At 44.4% G+C, this 15,975-nt stretch overlaps 1 protein-coding gene across 14 annotated transcripts in view; it reads right to left on the minus strand.

Moving 5' to 3' along the window:
• The window catches only part of ubr4 (ubiquitin protein ligase E3 component n-recognin 4), a 161,348-nt gene that overhangs the window by 35,776 nt on the left and 109,597 nt on the right, over positions 1-15,975 (minus strand). For 12 of the 14 annotated variants that reach the window (XM_036988970.1, XM_036988965.1, XM_036988957.1 and 9 more), the window contains 12 exons: positions 15,799-15,903; positions 14,613-14,750; positions 14,143-14,311; positions 11,655-11,751; positions 11,137-11,244; positions 6,450-6,563; positions 5,296-5,505; positions 4,531-4,680; positions 4,183-4,410; positions 3,973-4,051; positions 1,024-1,248; positions 520-688 (listed from right to left, as the gene is read on the minus strand). In XM_036988970.1, the coding sequence (XP_036844865.1) occupies positions 520-688; positions 1,024-1,248; positions 3,973-4,051; positions 4,183-4,410; positions 4,531-4,680; positions 5,296-5,505; positions 6,450-6,563; positions 11,137-11,244; positions 11,655-11,751; positions 14,143-14,311; positions 14,613-14,750; positions 15,799-15,903 (1,792 nt within the window). The remainder of the gene's footprint in view (positions 1-519; positions 689-1,023; positions 1,249-3,972; positions 4,052-4,182; positions 4,411-4,530; positions 4,681-5,295; positions 5,506-6,449; positions 6,564-11,136; positions 11,245-11,654; positions 11,752-14,142; positions 14,312-14,612; positions 14,751-15,798; positions 15,904-15,975) is intronic. The other 2 variants (XM_036988960.1, XM_036988956.1) reach the window with 2 other exon arrangements.

Genomic DNA, 15,975 nt, shown 5'->3' on the forward strand with positions numbered 1-15,975 from the left:
CAACTCCCTTCAGCCCAGCGTCCCGCATAGTTCAGTTTATTTCTCTCTCCAGAAAGGGCGAGTTGGCTTCACAAAGAAAACCAAACTAAATGGAATTAAAGTTATCGAACTGACAATTAGTTGTTTATAACAACCCCCCAAAATTAACACAAAATGGCGGTTAATCACACTAGTGTGTACTACTGTACCTTAATGTAGTGTGAGTACGTACCTGTAGATATGCAGTGCCAGACAGTGGGCTTGCCACTAGTGTGTACTACTGTACCTTAATGTAGTGTGAGTACGTACCTGTAGATATGCAGTGCCAGACAGTGGGCTTGCCACTAGTGTGTACTACTGTACCTTAATGTAGTGTGAGTACGTACCTGTAGATATGCAGTGCCAGACAGTGGGCTTGCCACTAGTGTGTACTACTGTACCTTAATGTAGTGTGAGTACGTACCTGTAGATATGCAGTGCCAGACAGTGGGCTTGCCACTAGTGTGTACTACTGTACCTTAATGTAGTGTGAGTACGTACCTGTAGATATGCAGTGCCAGACAGTGGGCTTGCCAGCGCACGGCGGAGGAGTTGGACTCGAGCAGGAAGCAGCGGAGGAACTGGATGAGAGTCTCTTTGTCGGCAAACTTGTTGAGCTGAGAGACCAGAGCAGTACACAGCTGGTCCTCCTGGCTACCCACACCGTCACCTGGAGAAGAAGACAACATTGTAGAGAAAGACTTGCTTGGAGCGCACGCACACACACACACACACACACACACACACACTACTGTCATCTGAAGTGTGTGTGTGTGTGTAAGTCTTCCTTAAAACACAAAACACTTCAGACTACAGTACCAAGTCTGTTTCTCAAACTTACAACCAATGAAAGGTTTTCAAGGATATTTTTTTTTTTTTAACTCAATCATTTTCTAACGATCGAAAGACCTTAAAACAATCAACGTATTTCCAACGATATACAGCCATAATAATTTAAGTAAGTAAGGTTATAACATGATGAACTCTCGTGTCTCTCTCCCTCACCTTCTTTGTCTTTCTCCTTGTCCTCCTTTTTGCTCTTCTTGCTTGAGGACTTGCTCTGAGAGGACTGAGTCCCAGTGCCCCCAGACCCTCCTCCGGAGGAAGAGGAGGAGGAAGAGGAAGCCAGGACCTTGCTGCCACACAGAGCACAGGATAGCAGCTGGAGGAGCACCGGAGACACTCCCTCATCTACCAGGAAGCTGACCTGTAGTAGGAAGTACAGTATGGCTGGAGAGAGAGAGGGGAGGGGGGGAGGAGAGAGGGGTGAGGAGAGAGGGGAGAGAGAGAGAGAGAGGGGAGGGGGGGGGAGGAGAGAGGGGTGAGGAGAGAGGGGAGAGAGAGAGAGAGAGAGGGGAGTGGGAGAGAGTTAAAAAGACAAACTAACTAATCCATGCCAACTGAAACTCTTGCAGTACAGCACAGATTGGCTCGATAACAGCAAAAGGACAGGGTAACACTTCAAGAAATTCACAATTGAGAGGCATAAAGGTTACCCTGGTTACCACTTGACAAGCCTAAAGGTTACCCTGGTTACCACTTGACAAGCCTAAAGGTTACCCGGGTTACCACTTGACAAGTCTAAAGGCTACCCTGGTTACCACTTGACAAGTCTAAAGGCTACCCTGGTTACCACTTGACAAGTCTAAAGGCTACCCTGGTTACCACTTGACAAGTCTAAAGGCTACCCTGGTTACCACTTGACAAGTCTAAAGGCTACCCTGGTTACCACTTGACAAGTCTAAAGGCTACCCTGGTTACCACTTGACGAGTCTAAAGGCTACCCTGGTTACCACTTGACAAGTCTAAAGGCTACCCTGGTTACCACTTGACAAGTCTAAAGGCTACCCTGGTTACCACCTGACAAGTCTAAAGGCTACCCGGGTTACCACTTGACAAGTCTGAAGGTTACCCGGGTTACCACTTGACAAGTCTAAAGGTTACCCGGGTTACCACTTGACAAGTCTAAAGGCTACCCGGGTTACCACTTGACAAGTCTAAAGGCTACCCGGGTTACCACTTGACAAGTCTAAAGGTTACCCTGGTTACCACTTGACAAGTCTAAAGGCTACCCTGGTTACCACTTGACAAGTCTAAAGGCTACCCTGGTTACCACTTGACAAGTCTAAAGGTTACCCTGGTTACCACTTGACAAGTCTAAAGGCTACCCGGGTTACCACTTGACAAGTCTAAAGGTTACCCTGGTTACCACTTGACAAGTCTAAAGGTTACCCTTGGTTACCACTTGACGAGTCTAAAGGTTACCCGGGTTACCACTTGACAAGTCTAAAGGCTGCCCTGGTTACCACTTGACAAGTCTAAAGGCTACCCTGGTTACCACTTGACAAGTCTAAAGGTTACCCTGGTTACCACTTGACAAGTCTAAAGGTTACCCTGGTTACCACTTGACAAGTTTAAAGGTTACCCTGGTTACCACTTGACAAGTCTAAAGGCTACCCTGGTTACCACTTGACAAGTCTAAAGGTTACCCTGGTTACCACTTGACAAGTCTAAAGGTTACCCTGGTTACCACTTGACAAGTCTAAAGGTTACCCTGGTTACCACTTGACAAGTCTAAAGGCTACCCTGGTTAGCACTTGACAAGTCTAAAGGCTACCCGGGTTACCACTTGACAAGTCTAAAGGCTACCCTGGTTACCACTTGACAAGTCTAAAGGCTACCCTGGTTACCACTTGACAAGTCTAAAGGCTACCCTGGTTACCACTTGACAAGTCTAAAGGCTACCCTGGTTACCACTTGACAAGTCTAAAGGCTACCCTGGTTACCACTTGACAAGTCTAAAGGTTACCCTGGTTACCACTTGACAAGTCTAAAGGTTACCCTGGTTACCACTTGACAAGTCTAAAGGTTACCCTGGTTACCACTTGACAAGTCTAAAGGCTACCCTGGTTAGCACTTGACAAGTCTAAAGGCTACCCGGGTTACCACTTGACAAGTCTAAAGGCTACCCTGGTTACCACTTGACAAGTCTAAAGGCTACCCTGGTTACCACTTGACAAGTCTAAAGGCTACCCTGGTTACCACTTGACAAGTCTAAAGGCTACCCTGGTTACCACTTGACAAGTCTAAAGGCTACCCTGGTTACCACTTGACAAGTCTAAAGGTTACCCTGGTTACCACTTGACAAGTCTAAAGGTTACCCTGGTTACCACTTGACAAGTCTAAAGGTTACCCTGGTTACCACTTGACAAGTCTAAAGGCTACCCTGGTTACCACTTGACAAGTCTAAAGGTTACCCTGGTTACCACTTGACAAGTCTAAAGGCTACCCTGGTTACCACTTGACAAGTCTAAAGGTTACCCTGGTTACCACTTGACAAGTCTAAAGGTTACCCTGGTTACCACTTGACAAGTCTAAAGGTTACCCTGGTTACCACTTGACAAGTCTAAAGGCTACCCTGGTTACCACTTGACAAGTCTAAAGGTTACCCTGGTTACCACTTGACAAGTCTAAAGGTTACCCTGGTTACCACTTGACAAGTCTAAAGGCTACCCTGGTTACCACTTGACAAGTCTAAAGGCTACCCTGGTTACCACTTGACAAGTCTAAAGGCTACCCGGGTTACCACTTGACAAATCTAAAGGCTACCCTGGTTACCACTTGACAAGTCTAAAGGTTACCCTGGTTACCACTTGACGAGTCTATAGGTTACCCTGGTTACCACTTGACAAGTCTAAAGGTTACCCGGGTTACCACTTGACAAGTCTAAAGGTTACCCGGGTTACCACTTGACAAGTCTAAAGGTTACCCTGGTTACCACTTGACGAGTCTATAGGTTACCCTGGTTACCACTTGACAAGTCTAAAGGTTACCCTGGTTACCACTTGACAAGTCTAAAGGTTACCCTGGTTACCACTTGACGAGTCTATAGGTTACCCTGGTTACCACTTGACGAGTCTAAAAAAGAGCAAGAGTGAAGAGCCTTGAACTTACAGTCATCCTTCATACAGAACTTCTGCCAGTTGATGGTCCTCTGGGTGGCTATCTCAGCACAGGCCTTCAGGTGCTCCATCTGTCGACAAAAAACAGAGAAACTCAAGTACAAGAAAAAGTCGCAAAAAAATATATACATATATATATTTTTAAAGATGTAAGACTGAGGTATTGGGGGATTAATACAATATCTGAGATGTAGACACTCACCAGACTAATGAGCGTGTCGTACTGCAGGGCGGAGCCGGAGGTTGCCGTGACGACGCCGGCGCGGAGGAAGATGCCCTGTTCTTCCAGGAGCTTCTTGATGCCACGGACGTGAGAGTCCAGCGTGTGCAGGTCCCGGAGCTGACGGTACTTCTCCTTAGAACCACAGATGAACAGGAGCAGCTTCCTGACCTGGCGTCTCACGAAGGGCGTCTGCTGAATCATCAGGTACTGCACAGGCAACCATAGATGGTAGAAGGAGTGTTAGTGTGTGTGTGTGTGTGAGCGAGCTAGTAGGAGACAGAGAGCGATTGAGAGAGAGGAGGAAAAAAAGTGTGGGGAATCATGTACCTCAGACAGGAAGTAGAACCAGGAGTGGTCGAAGACGGGAGGCGGGATGCGGGGGTTGGTGTCAGCGATCTTCTTGATCTGATAAGGTAATCTCAGAACCATCTCAGTCAGAAGTTGGGAGTAGGCCTCAAACACATCAGCAGCATGACCCTGATTAAGAGACAGGAGACGGGAGAGAGCGAGAGGAGAGACGGGAGAGAGGAGAGACGGGAGAGAGGAGAGACGGGAGAGAGGAGAGACGGGAGAGAGGAGAGACGGGAGAGAGCGAGAGACGGGAGAGAGCGAGAGACGGGAGAGAGCGAGAGACGGGAGAGAGCGAGAGGAGAGACGGGAGAGAGCGAGAGGAGAGACGGGAGAGAGCGAGAGGAGAGACGGGAGAGAGCGAGAGGAGAGACGGGAGAGAGCGAGAGGAGAGACAGGAGAGTGAGAGGAGAGAGTGAGAGGAGAGACAGGAGAGAGCGAGAGGAGAGAGTGAGAGGAGAGATAGGAGAGAGAGACAGGAGAGAGCGAGAGGAGAGACAGGAGAGAGCGAGAGGAGAGACAGGAGAGAGCATACATAAAGTAAATAGACACACAGGAACAGTTTCTACCAATCACCTTGCATCCCAAACATCTATTCATTATGTGATCAAGATGACCCATTCAGCACCAGTGATGCTCCAACTGATCCCCTCAACATGCTGAAACAAAGTGTGAAAAACCAGTTTGTTGGCTGCACTTAACAAGATTACGTTTTTGGAAATCGGCTTTGGGGTTTCCTCTTACCTTGACGTACTGCCTCAGGAAGAAGGGGCTCATGTCCGGAGGAGAGGAGGAGGTGTGAGGTTTGAGGAGCTGGGAGGCTGCCACAGACTCCTCCTCTTCCTGCTGGCTCTTCCAGAACTCCAGCAGAGACTTGAGGACGTGGAGACAGTAGTCTATCGCCCCCTGACTGAGCAGGGCTGTGGCCGTGGCGTTGGAGATCAGAGAGGACGACTGGAGAAGGAGATGTGGATCGGGAAAACTTAGAACAGATCAACATAAAATTCCATAGGAGGCCATTTTGAAAAAGGTAGAAAAGCCTCTGTTTTCTGTCCGTAAAACGCTAACGAAGGCATCACGCTGAAATGTGTCACTTAAAGGAGCAATATGCAGAAATCGCTCCCCTATTTCCTCGTTGCTAAAATTCGAATAGTTCGCCTAATTTCAGTTTATGTGACAAAAGAGGCAATGTAGAGAAGCATTGTACCATCTAAAACCCGCTGTGAAATATATTATCAGAAGTTGGTGTTCAAAACCGAAAGTAAAAAGATGCCAAATCAAAAATGAAATCTGCAATATGTAACTTTTTTGGGTGACCCGAACAAATTCACATAGAAATGGGTGTTATAAAATCGGTCACTCTCATTGAAAGCAAGTCTAAGAAGCGGTAGATGTGTTCTATGTGCGCTAATTCTATGCTATCCGTTGTTGCGTCTTCTACTTTCGGTTTCGTACACCAGCTTCAAAAAACACAATATTTTTTGGGTTATTGAAAATATATTTCACAGCAGGTTTAGATGGGTACAATGATTCTTTAGACGACACTGGCTTGTGTCACAAACTGATATCAGGAGAACTATTCGAATTTTAGCAACCAGGAAATAGGGGAGCGATTTCTGCATATTGCTCCTTTAAGAAGGGAAGCATAGAAATAGCACAGATCTCTACCACTTAAGGCTTTCAACGAGAATGACAGATCTATAAAACTCACATTTCTATGTGAATTGGGTTATATTGCAGCTTTAATAAAAGCATTGAGTGGGTTGAGTCACTGAATCTACTTCGTTGTCCTCCATGAGTGACTGAATATCATTTTCTCTTCTGGTCAATATAGAAAATCTTTGGGGGAACAAAAGTTTTTTTTTGGGGTAAATATTGGAGGAGCGGAAAGCCCGTACCTCAGAGGAAGACTTGGATCCAGACTTGGTTCTGGACATGAACACAGAGAGCAGTCTCATGATGACCAGATGGACCTCGTTGATGGGGCTGCGCTCGTTCTTCTTGGACACGTCCTGGAGGAGAAAACAACAACAACAAAACCGTGGTGAGAGAACGGACAATGACAAAGGGACACACACACCAAGGCTGTTTCTAACGGCTGTTACGGTGACCGTATTACCGCCACACTGGTGGTCACAAAGTCATGACCGCAGTCAAAGGTGACCGACCGGTGACCGTTTAGTCACAGTAACTCGGCTTTTCAAAACAGCGTTCTGATCCTGCTGATGGTCATTAGTAGTCTACCAAACATTTTAACTGCCTGGTATTCAGCAATCTATTGTCCCTCTAATCACTCTGACATCAATGTAAATGTAACCGAAAATCAAACACTTTCATGAGAGCCCAGGAGCTCATGTTGGGCAACATTTTCTATAGGCTATGCAATTGCGTGAGAAGACAAGAGTGATGGCCTCTGTTAAAAAGAGGAGGATCCCCATTAGCTTTCTATTGGCTAGGCGTACTTTATTTATTTCTCAACTTTCCTAATATCAAGTAGTTTGCTTTTCTTTACAACAGGAGTATATCCTACCTGGCTGCCATGAACATAAACCAGGGGGAAAAGCATCCTCCATTCACTATTTAAGTGCATAGATGACATGTATTTTTTTCCCGCTGCCCCTGTTTAGATACAGGTGCATTATAATGGTCCATTCTAAATCAAAACTAATTAAACACATTATTTAGTCTATGTGAGGACAAGATTTAATCAAGAATAGTCTGATGGGTGACAATATTAGCCAATCCCTTGTGAATGACGTATGGCCCTCCCTTGTGAATGACGTATGGCCCCCCCTTGTGAATGACGTATGGCCCCCCCTTGTGAATGACGTATGCCCCCCCCCCCCGTGAATGATGTATGCCCCCCCAGTGAATGACGTATGGCCCCTTGTGAATGATGTATGCCCCCCCCCCCTAGTGAATGACGTATGGCCCCCCCCCTAGTGAATGACGTATGGCCCCCCCCTAGTGAATGACGTATTCCCCCCCTTGTGAATGACGTATTCCCCCCCCTTGTGAATGACGTATTCCCCCCCTTGTGAATGACGTATTCCCCCCCCTTGTGAATGACGTATTCCCCCCCCTTGTGAATGACGTATCCCCCCCCCTTGTGAATGACGTATCCCCCCCCTTGTGAATGACGTATTCCCCCCCTTGTGAATGACGTATGGCCCCCCCTTGTGAATGACGTATTCCCCCCCCTTGTGAATGACGTATTCCCCCCCTTGTGAATGACGTATTCCCCCCCCTTGTGAATGACGTATTCCCCCCCTTGTGAATGACGTATGGCCCCCCCTTGTGAATGATGTATGCCCCCCCAGTGAATGACGTATGGCCCCTTGTGAATGATGTATGGCCCCCCTTGTGAATGATGTATGGCCCCTTGTGAATGATGTATGGCCCCTGCAGTAAGACAACAGCGTGTGCATTTTCTAACAACTTTTCCAAATGAAAGTCGCACACCTCATGTAGCCGAGCCTATGGTTTGATCAGGTTTGTATCACAACTAAAGTGGCCAAATAACTTCTTAAATATAAGAACATAAATCTGCTTTACAAGGGGTGTTGAGCCTAACTGACATACATACAGAAGCTGCGCGTGAGTTTCAAGTTTGGGGATGATACATTTTCACAATTAAAATTACACCTTTATAATAGAATAGGTCAACTTTGTACTATGGGGGGGAGATAGTAAATTGACATAGGCTAGTGCTTTTACTGTTCGTTAGGCCTACTACTCATCTTGTCGGCTGACGAAAAGTAAATGTGGACAGTTCTTCCAATATCTTCAATATGCGCCTCAGAATTGGATAAGGACGCACGCAGTAGGGGTCCCAGATGTGTCCGTCTTCACTTGTAGCCCGTGAGAAGGACCCAATCACGTGACGGGAATTGGCTACTAAAAATGTAGATAACCGAGAGAGCCATGTGAATGAGAGGGGCTTCGGAGCATGGCGATTGGCAGCCAGAAGAAGGGAATTATAATATTCAGCCTAAGGGCACAACGACCACAAGGCATGGAGTTTTTTTTTTTTTAGGTTGGTCACGGGGAAATTCGAGGCCTGGTGAGAATATTATCAAGTGCTTATCAAACTGTGAATGAGAGACTGATGAAGTGAGTGCAGCCTGCACATTTTTTACATGCATGTATTTTTTAAAAATTGCATCATGCAGCCTTACAATGTATTAAAAATCAAAATATATAAAGCCCAACGTTTGTAGAACTTAAGTTACATTAATAAATCAAAATTAAGCCGATAGGAGGGCCTGTTTCTTTGTTAACCTCCACACAGAATAGCCAGCCAGCATGTTAACACTCCCTCAAATAGTTCGGAGAAGATATCCTTTCTATTTTATTCAGCTTGGTTGAATTGTATTCTTCATACTATAAAATAATGCCACGGAATTCTAAATGAACTACTGTAAGCCCACAGTCATATGGCCGAGCCAGATCAGGACCTAACTTAAGGAGTTATTCTGTTCTAGACAAAATGGTCTTCATTTCCTGTTTCTTCAGACCTGTCTAAAATAAATAATGGATTTATTGTGAAGGTGTTGACTATATTACATGGATTTATTGTGAAGGTGTAGACTATATTACATGGATTTATTGTGAAGGTGTAGGCTATATTACATGGATTTATTGTGATGGTGTAGACTATATTACATGGATTTATTGTGAAGGTGTAGGCTATATTACATGGATTTATTGTGAAGGTGTAGGCTATATTACATGGATTTATTGTGAAGGTGTAGACTATATTACATGGATTTATTGTGAAGGTGTAGACTATATTACATGGATTTATTGTGACGGTGTAGGCTATATTACATGGATTTATTGTGATGGTGTAGACTATATTACATGGATTTATTGTGAAGGTGTAGGTAGACTATATTACATGGATTTATTGTGAAGGTGTAGACTATATTACATGGATTTATTGTGAAGGTGTTGACTAAATTACATGGATTTATTGTGAAGGTGTTGACTATATTACATGGATTTATTGTGAAGGTGTTGACTATATTACATGGATTTATTGTGATGGTGTAGACTATATTATTAAATGGATTTATTGTGAAGGTGTAGGTAGACTATATTACATGGATTTATTGTGATGGTGTAGACTATATTACATGGATTTATTGTGAAGGTGTAGGTAGACTATATTACATGGATTTATTGTGAAGGTGGAGGCTATATTACATGGATTTATTGTGATGGTGTAGACTATTATTAAATGGATTTATTGTGAAGGTGTAGACTATTATTAAATGGATTTATTGTGAAGGTGTAGACTATATTACATGGATTTATTGTGATGGTGTAGACTATATTACATGGATTTATTGTGAAGGTGTAGGTAGACTATATTACATGGATTTATTGTGAAGGTGTAGACTATATTACATGGATTTATTGTGATGGTGTAGGCTATATTACATGGATTTATTGTGAAGGTGTAGACTATATTATTAAATTGATTTATTGTGATGGTGTAGACTAAATTACATGGATTTATTGTGAAGGTGTAGACTATATTATTAAATGGATTTATTGTGATGGTGTAGACTAAATTACATAGATTTATTGTGAAGGTGTAGACTATATTACATGGATTTATTGTGATGGTGTAGACTATATTACATGGATTTATTGTGATGGTGTAGGTAGACTATATTACATGGATTTTTTGTTTAGGTATAGGCTATATTACATGGATTTATTGTGAAGGTGTAGACTATATTACATGGATTTATTGTGAAGGTGTAGACTATATTATTAAATGGATTTATTGTGAAGGTGTAGACTATATTACATGGATTTATTGTGAAGGTGTAGGTAGACTATATTACATGGATTTATTGTGAAGGTGTAGACTATATTACATGGATTTATTGTGATGGTGTAGACTATATTACATGGATTTATTGTGAAGGTGTAGGTAGACTATATTACATGGATTTATTGTGAAGGTATAAGACTATATTACATGGATTTATTGTGAAGGTGTAGACTATATTACATGGATTTATTGTGAAGGTGTAGGTAGACTATATTACATGGATTTATTGTGATGGTGTAGACTATATTACATGGATTTATTGTGAAGGTGTAGACTATATTATTAAATGGATTTATTGTGAAGGTGTAGGTAGACTATATTACATGGATTTATTGTGAAGGTGTAGGTAGACTATATTACATGGATTTATTGTGATGGTGTAGGCTATATTATTAAATTGATTTATTGTGATGGTGTAGACTATATTAAATTGATTTATTGTGAAGGTATAGGTTATATTAAATAGATTTATTAGACTTTCTAAACTGTAGATGTTCCGAAGGTCTGTATCAGTGGCTTATAGGCTGTGTGGAAGCCAGGAGATGCTAAACGTGATTATGTTAATGAACAGTCAGTTACCGTGAGACTGACACAGCCCTAGCTGTGTCTGAAAAAACGTTACTCGACGTCAATTCCTTTCTTCTGCATCCTTGTTGACCCATTTCCTCTCAAAGCTACAATGTGTTTTGAGAGGAATCAGGGAAACGATGACGGAGTCACACACACACGGTAGGTACCTTCTTGTGCATGCCTAGCTCGGCGATGAGTAGAGCCAACAGGTCGTCCAGAGCTCCCTTGTCCTTGTCATCTTCTCCATCCAGGTCAGAGGTCAGCATCAGGACCACCTGCATTACATTGACATTTCAGTCATTTAGCAGAATGCTCTATATCCTGAAAGACTGGGGGGTAGGTCCCAAAAGGCATCCTGTTCCCTATAGTAGTGCACTACTATAGACCAGAGCCCTGTGCACTACTTTAGACCAGAGCCCTATTCCCTATACAGTGCACTACTTTAGACCAGGGTGCCATTTGCGACACAAGCCTCCCAATCAGTACATTCAACTAAAGGGAAGTGTGTATATATATATATATAATAATTAATAAATAAATAAATAAATATATATAAATAAATAAAGAACATATCACGATCGTTCCAAAATCCTCCCAAACAGCCTTGTATCTGCAAAATCATTGTCTGTAAAGACAGACAAGTTTGAGTGGATGAAAAGCCAGCACAACAGTAACGGGCTAGTACCTGCATGTAAGGGATAGCGTGGACTCCTCCTACACTGTCCAGCTGGGGCAGGTGCTGTAGGAGTCGCTCCAGCAGCATCAGACGCACCGTGTGGAGTCTGGAACAGACACAATAAGGACGTCAGAACACAGAGCACACGGTTGCCATAGAGACAACAGGCGTGGTTAGATGTACACAGTACCAGTCTAAAGTTTTGGACACACCTAACTCATTCGAGGGATTTTCTTTATTTTGGACTCCCCCCCCCCCCCCCCCCCCCCTACGTTGTAGAATAAAAGTGAAGACATCAAAACTATGAAATAACACATATGGAATCATGTAGTAACCAAAAAAAAGGTGTTAAACAAATCCAAATATATTTTACGAGATTCTTCAAAGTAGCCACCCTTTACCTTGACAGCTTTGCACATACTTGGCATTCTCTCAACCAGCTTAATGAGGTAGTCACCTGGAGTACATTTCAATTAACAGGTGTATCTTGTTAAAAGTTAAGAACGAAAGAAATACCACAAATTAATGTGTTTGTTAATTGTGTTGTGATAAGGTTGGGTGGTATACAGAAGATAGCCCTATTTGGTAAAAGATCAAGTCCATATTATGGCAAGAACAGCTCAAATAAGCAGAGAAACGACAGTCCATCATTACTTTTTCACATGAACGTCAGTCAATCTGGAAAATTTCAAGAACTTTGAAAGTTTCTTCGAGTGCAGTCCAAAAACGATCAAGCTCTATGATGAAACTGGCTCTCATGAGGACCGCCACAGGAAAGGAAGACCCAGAGTTACCTCTGCTGCAGAGGATACGTTCATTAGAGTTACCTGGCTCTCATGAGGACCGCCACAGGAAAGGAAGACCCAGAGTTATCTCTGCTGCAGAGGATACATTCATTAGAGTTACCAGCCTCAGAAATTGAAGCCCAAATAAATGCTTCACAGAGTTCAAGTAACAGACACATCTCAACATCAACTGTTCAGAGGAGATTGTGTGAATCAGGCCTTCATGGTCGAATTGCTGAATATAAACCTCTACTAAAAGACACCAATAATAAGAAGAGACTTGCTTGGACCAAAAAACATGAGCAATGGACATTAGACCTCTCCCTCAACGTGATCAAGACAAAGGGGATGATTGTGGACTACAGGAAAAAGAGGACCGTGAACGCCCCCATTCTCATCGACGGGGCTGCAGTGAAGCAGGTTGAGAGATTCAAGTTCCTTGGCGTCCACATCACCAACAAACTAACATGGTCCAAGCACACCAAGACAATCGTGAAGAGGGCACAACAAAACCTATTCCCCCTCAGGAGACAGAAAATATTTGGCAAGATCCTCAAAAGGTTCTACAGCTGCACCATCGAGAGCATCCTGACTGGTTGCATCACTGCCTGGTACGGCAACTGCTCGACCTCCGACCGCAAGGCACTACAGAGGGTAGTGAGAACGGCCCAGTACATCACTGGGGGGCCAAGCTTCCTGCCATCCAGGACCTCTAAACCAGGCAGTGTCAGAGGAAGGCCCTAAAAATTGTCAAAGACTCCAGCCACACCAGTCATAGACTGTTCTCTCTGCTACCGCACAGCAAGCGGTACCAGAGCGCCAAGTCTAGGTCCAAAAGGCTTTTACCCACAAGCCATAAGACTCCTGAACATCTAATCAAATGGCTCCCCTCCCCCCTCTTTTCCACCGCTGATACCCTGTTGTTATCATCTTATCACTTCAATATTTCCACTTATATGTACATATTACCTCAACGAACCGGTGCCCCTTTGAGAGTTTTGGTTTCAACCTCCGTTTCTTTGTGAGACGCAGGTGAACGGATGATCTCTGCATGTGTGGTTCACAACGTGAAGCATGGAGGAGGAGGTGTGATGGTTTGGGGAGGCTTTGCTGGTGACACTGTTTGTGATTTACTTAGAATTCAAGGCACTTAACCAGCATGGCTACCACAGCATTCTGCAGCGATACGCCATCCCATCTGGTTTGGGCTTATTGGGACTATCATTTGTTTTTCAACAGAACAATGATGTGGCGCCAAGGTTGCCAGGTGCACATTGGTGCGGCTGGCTTCCAGGTTGGATGCGCGCTGTGTTAAGAAGCAGTGCGACTGGTTGGGTTGTGTATCGGAGGACGCATGACATTCAACCTTCGTCTTTTCCGAGCCCGTACGGGAGTTGTAGCAATGAGACAAGATAGTAAGTAGCTACTACAACAATTGGATACCACGAAATTGGGGAGAAAAAGGGGTAAAAAAAAAAAAAATGAAATTAAAAATTAAAATTAAAACTTTTGACTGGTACTCTATGTACAGATATCAGATACACAATCAAAAAATCTCCTTCGAGATTCTTCTTTCCGTGAGAAGTGATATCAAATCGCACCGTTTCGAAGGACCACCACTGCAAACAGGTCAAAGTTCAAAACAGGGGAAAGTCCATTCCATATAGTCCAATGTAGAATCAAACCACCACAGTGCCTTGGTGGTACCTGACCTGTTGCTGGTGTGGATGTCCCCCTCTGTCTCTGCGTCTCCGTCCGATCCATCTCCCTCCTGCTGGGCTGTGGTGGTGCTGATGGCCCCTGTGCTGGAGCTCACACTACCTGGTCCTGCTGGGTGGCCCTCAACGGTCGTGTCCCCGTACGCACTGCTGCGGCCCGACACTAGAGAGAGACACGGAAAGAGGACGAACATGAGGAAAACAGACCTCCGCCAAGTGCCTAGGGGACCTAGGGGTTTAGTGGGTTCAGGACTAGGGATTAGTTGTGATTCGATTTGGCTTAAAAAGTGCATCCTTCCCTGCCTCCTTTCCTTGAAATAATTACTGATTAGACATGATTAGACAGATGAACACAACAGTTCCACCACAGGGCGTTCACATGTCATTTCTAAATCATAACTTCCAAGGAAACTAGGAAGGTAATTTGACTAGGGCATCACAGTTTCCCCTGTGTGTCAACTCACCACTGTGTTCTCCTGCCACTGAGTCGATGGCAGACCCCCCGCTCTCTGACCCCACGCTGCCCCCGTGCTCGGCCGGAGAGGTCCGTAGCGTAGAACCGTCCGTGGCGGCTGTACTCCCCTCGTCGTCTGATGCTGGGGCTGTAAGCATAACCACAGCTGTTACAGGAAAAATACCCTCCCTCCTCTAGAAGCATAAGCACAGCTGTTACAGGAAAAACACCCTCCCTCCTCTAGAAGCATAACCAAAGCTGTTACAGGAAAAACACCCTCCCTCCTCTAGAAGCATAAGCACAGCTGTTACAGGAAAAATACCCTCCCTCCTCTAGAAGCATAACCAAAGCTGTTACAGGAAAAACACCCTCCCTCCTCTAGAAGCATAAGCACAGCTGTTACAGGAAAAATACCCTCCCTCCTCTAGAAGCATAAACACAGCTGTTACAGGAAAAACACCCTCCCTCCTCTAGAAGCATAAGCACAGCTGTTACAGGAAAAACACCCTCCCTCCTCTAGAAGCATAAGCACAGCTGTTACAGGAAAAACACCCTCCCTCCTCTAGAAGCATAAACACAGCTGTTTCAGGAAAAATACCCTCCCTCCTCTAGATGCATAAGCACAGCTGTTACAGGAAAAATACCCTCCCTCCTCTAGAAGCATAAGCACAGCTGTTACAGGAAAAATACCCTCCCTCCTCTAGAAGCATAAGCACAGCTGTTACAGGAAAAATACCCTCCCTCCTCTAGAAGCATAAGCACAGCTGTTACAGGAAAAATACCCTCCCTCCTCTAGATGCATAAGCACAGCTGTTACATGAAAAACAGCCTCCCTCCTCTAGAAGCATAAACACAGCTGTTACAGGAAAAATACCCTCCCTCCCATAGAAGCATAAGCACAGCTGTTACATGAAAAACACCCTCCCTCCTCTAGAAGCATAAACACAGCTGTTACATGAAAAACACCCTCCCTCCTCTAGAAGCATAAGCACAGCTGTTACAGGAAAAACACCCTCCCTCCCCTATTCTGCTTTTTTGTTAATGGAATAGAAAACTGAGTCCAGTTGCCCAAACACAGAATAATCCTAGTCTTGAACTACAAGACACTTTTAATGAAGAACCAAACGGGGCTTAAAACCGTCCCCTTGAGATTTAAAAGATGGTAGGAGTCCCGTGTGTAGAATGAGCTTCGTTACCTGATGCGGTGGTGTCTGACAGGGTGCCTGCGTCCAGAGAAGAAGAGCTGGGAGCCTGACCTGAGAGACCGAGAGACTGGAGACCTAGGGCACTGCTGCTGCTGCCTGGATCAACATATAAAACACCACCAACAAGGTCATTATCAACACAGCTAAACCTTCACAGTTCACTGCTAC

The sequence above is a fragment of the Oncorhynchus mykiss genome, chromosome 9 (genome assembly GCF_013265735.2).
Source record: "Oncorhynchus mykiss isolate Arlee chromosome 9, USDA_OmykA_1.1, whole genome shotgun sequence".
NCBI lineage: Eukaryota > Metazoa > Chordata > Actinopteri > Salmoniformes > Salmonidae > Oncorhynchus > Oncorhynchus mykiss.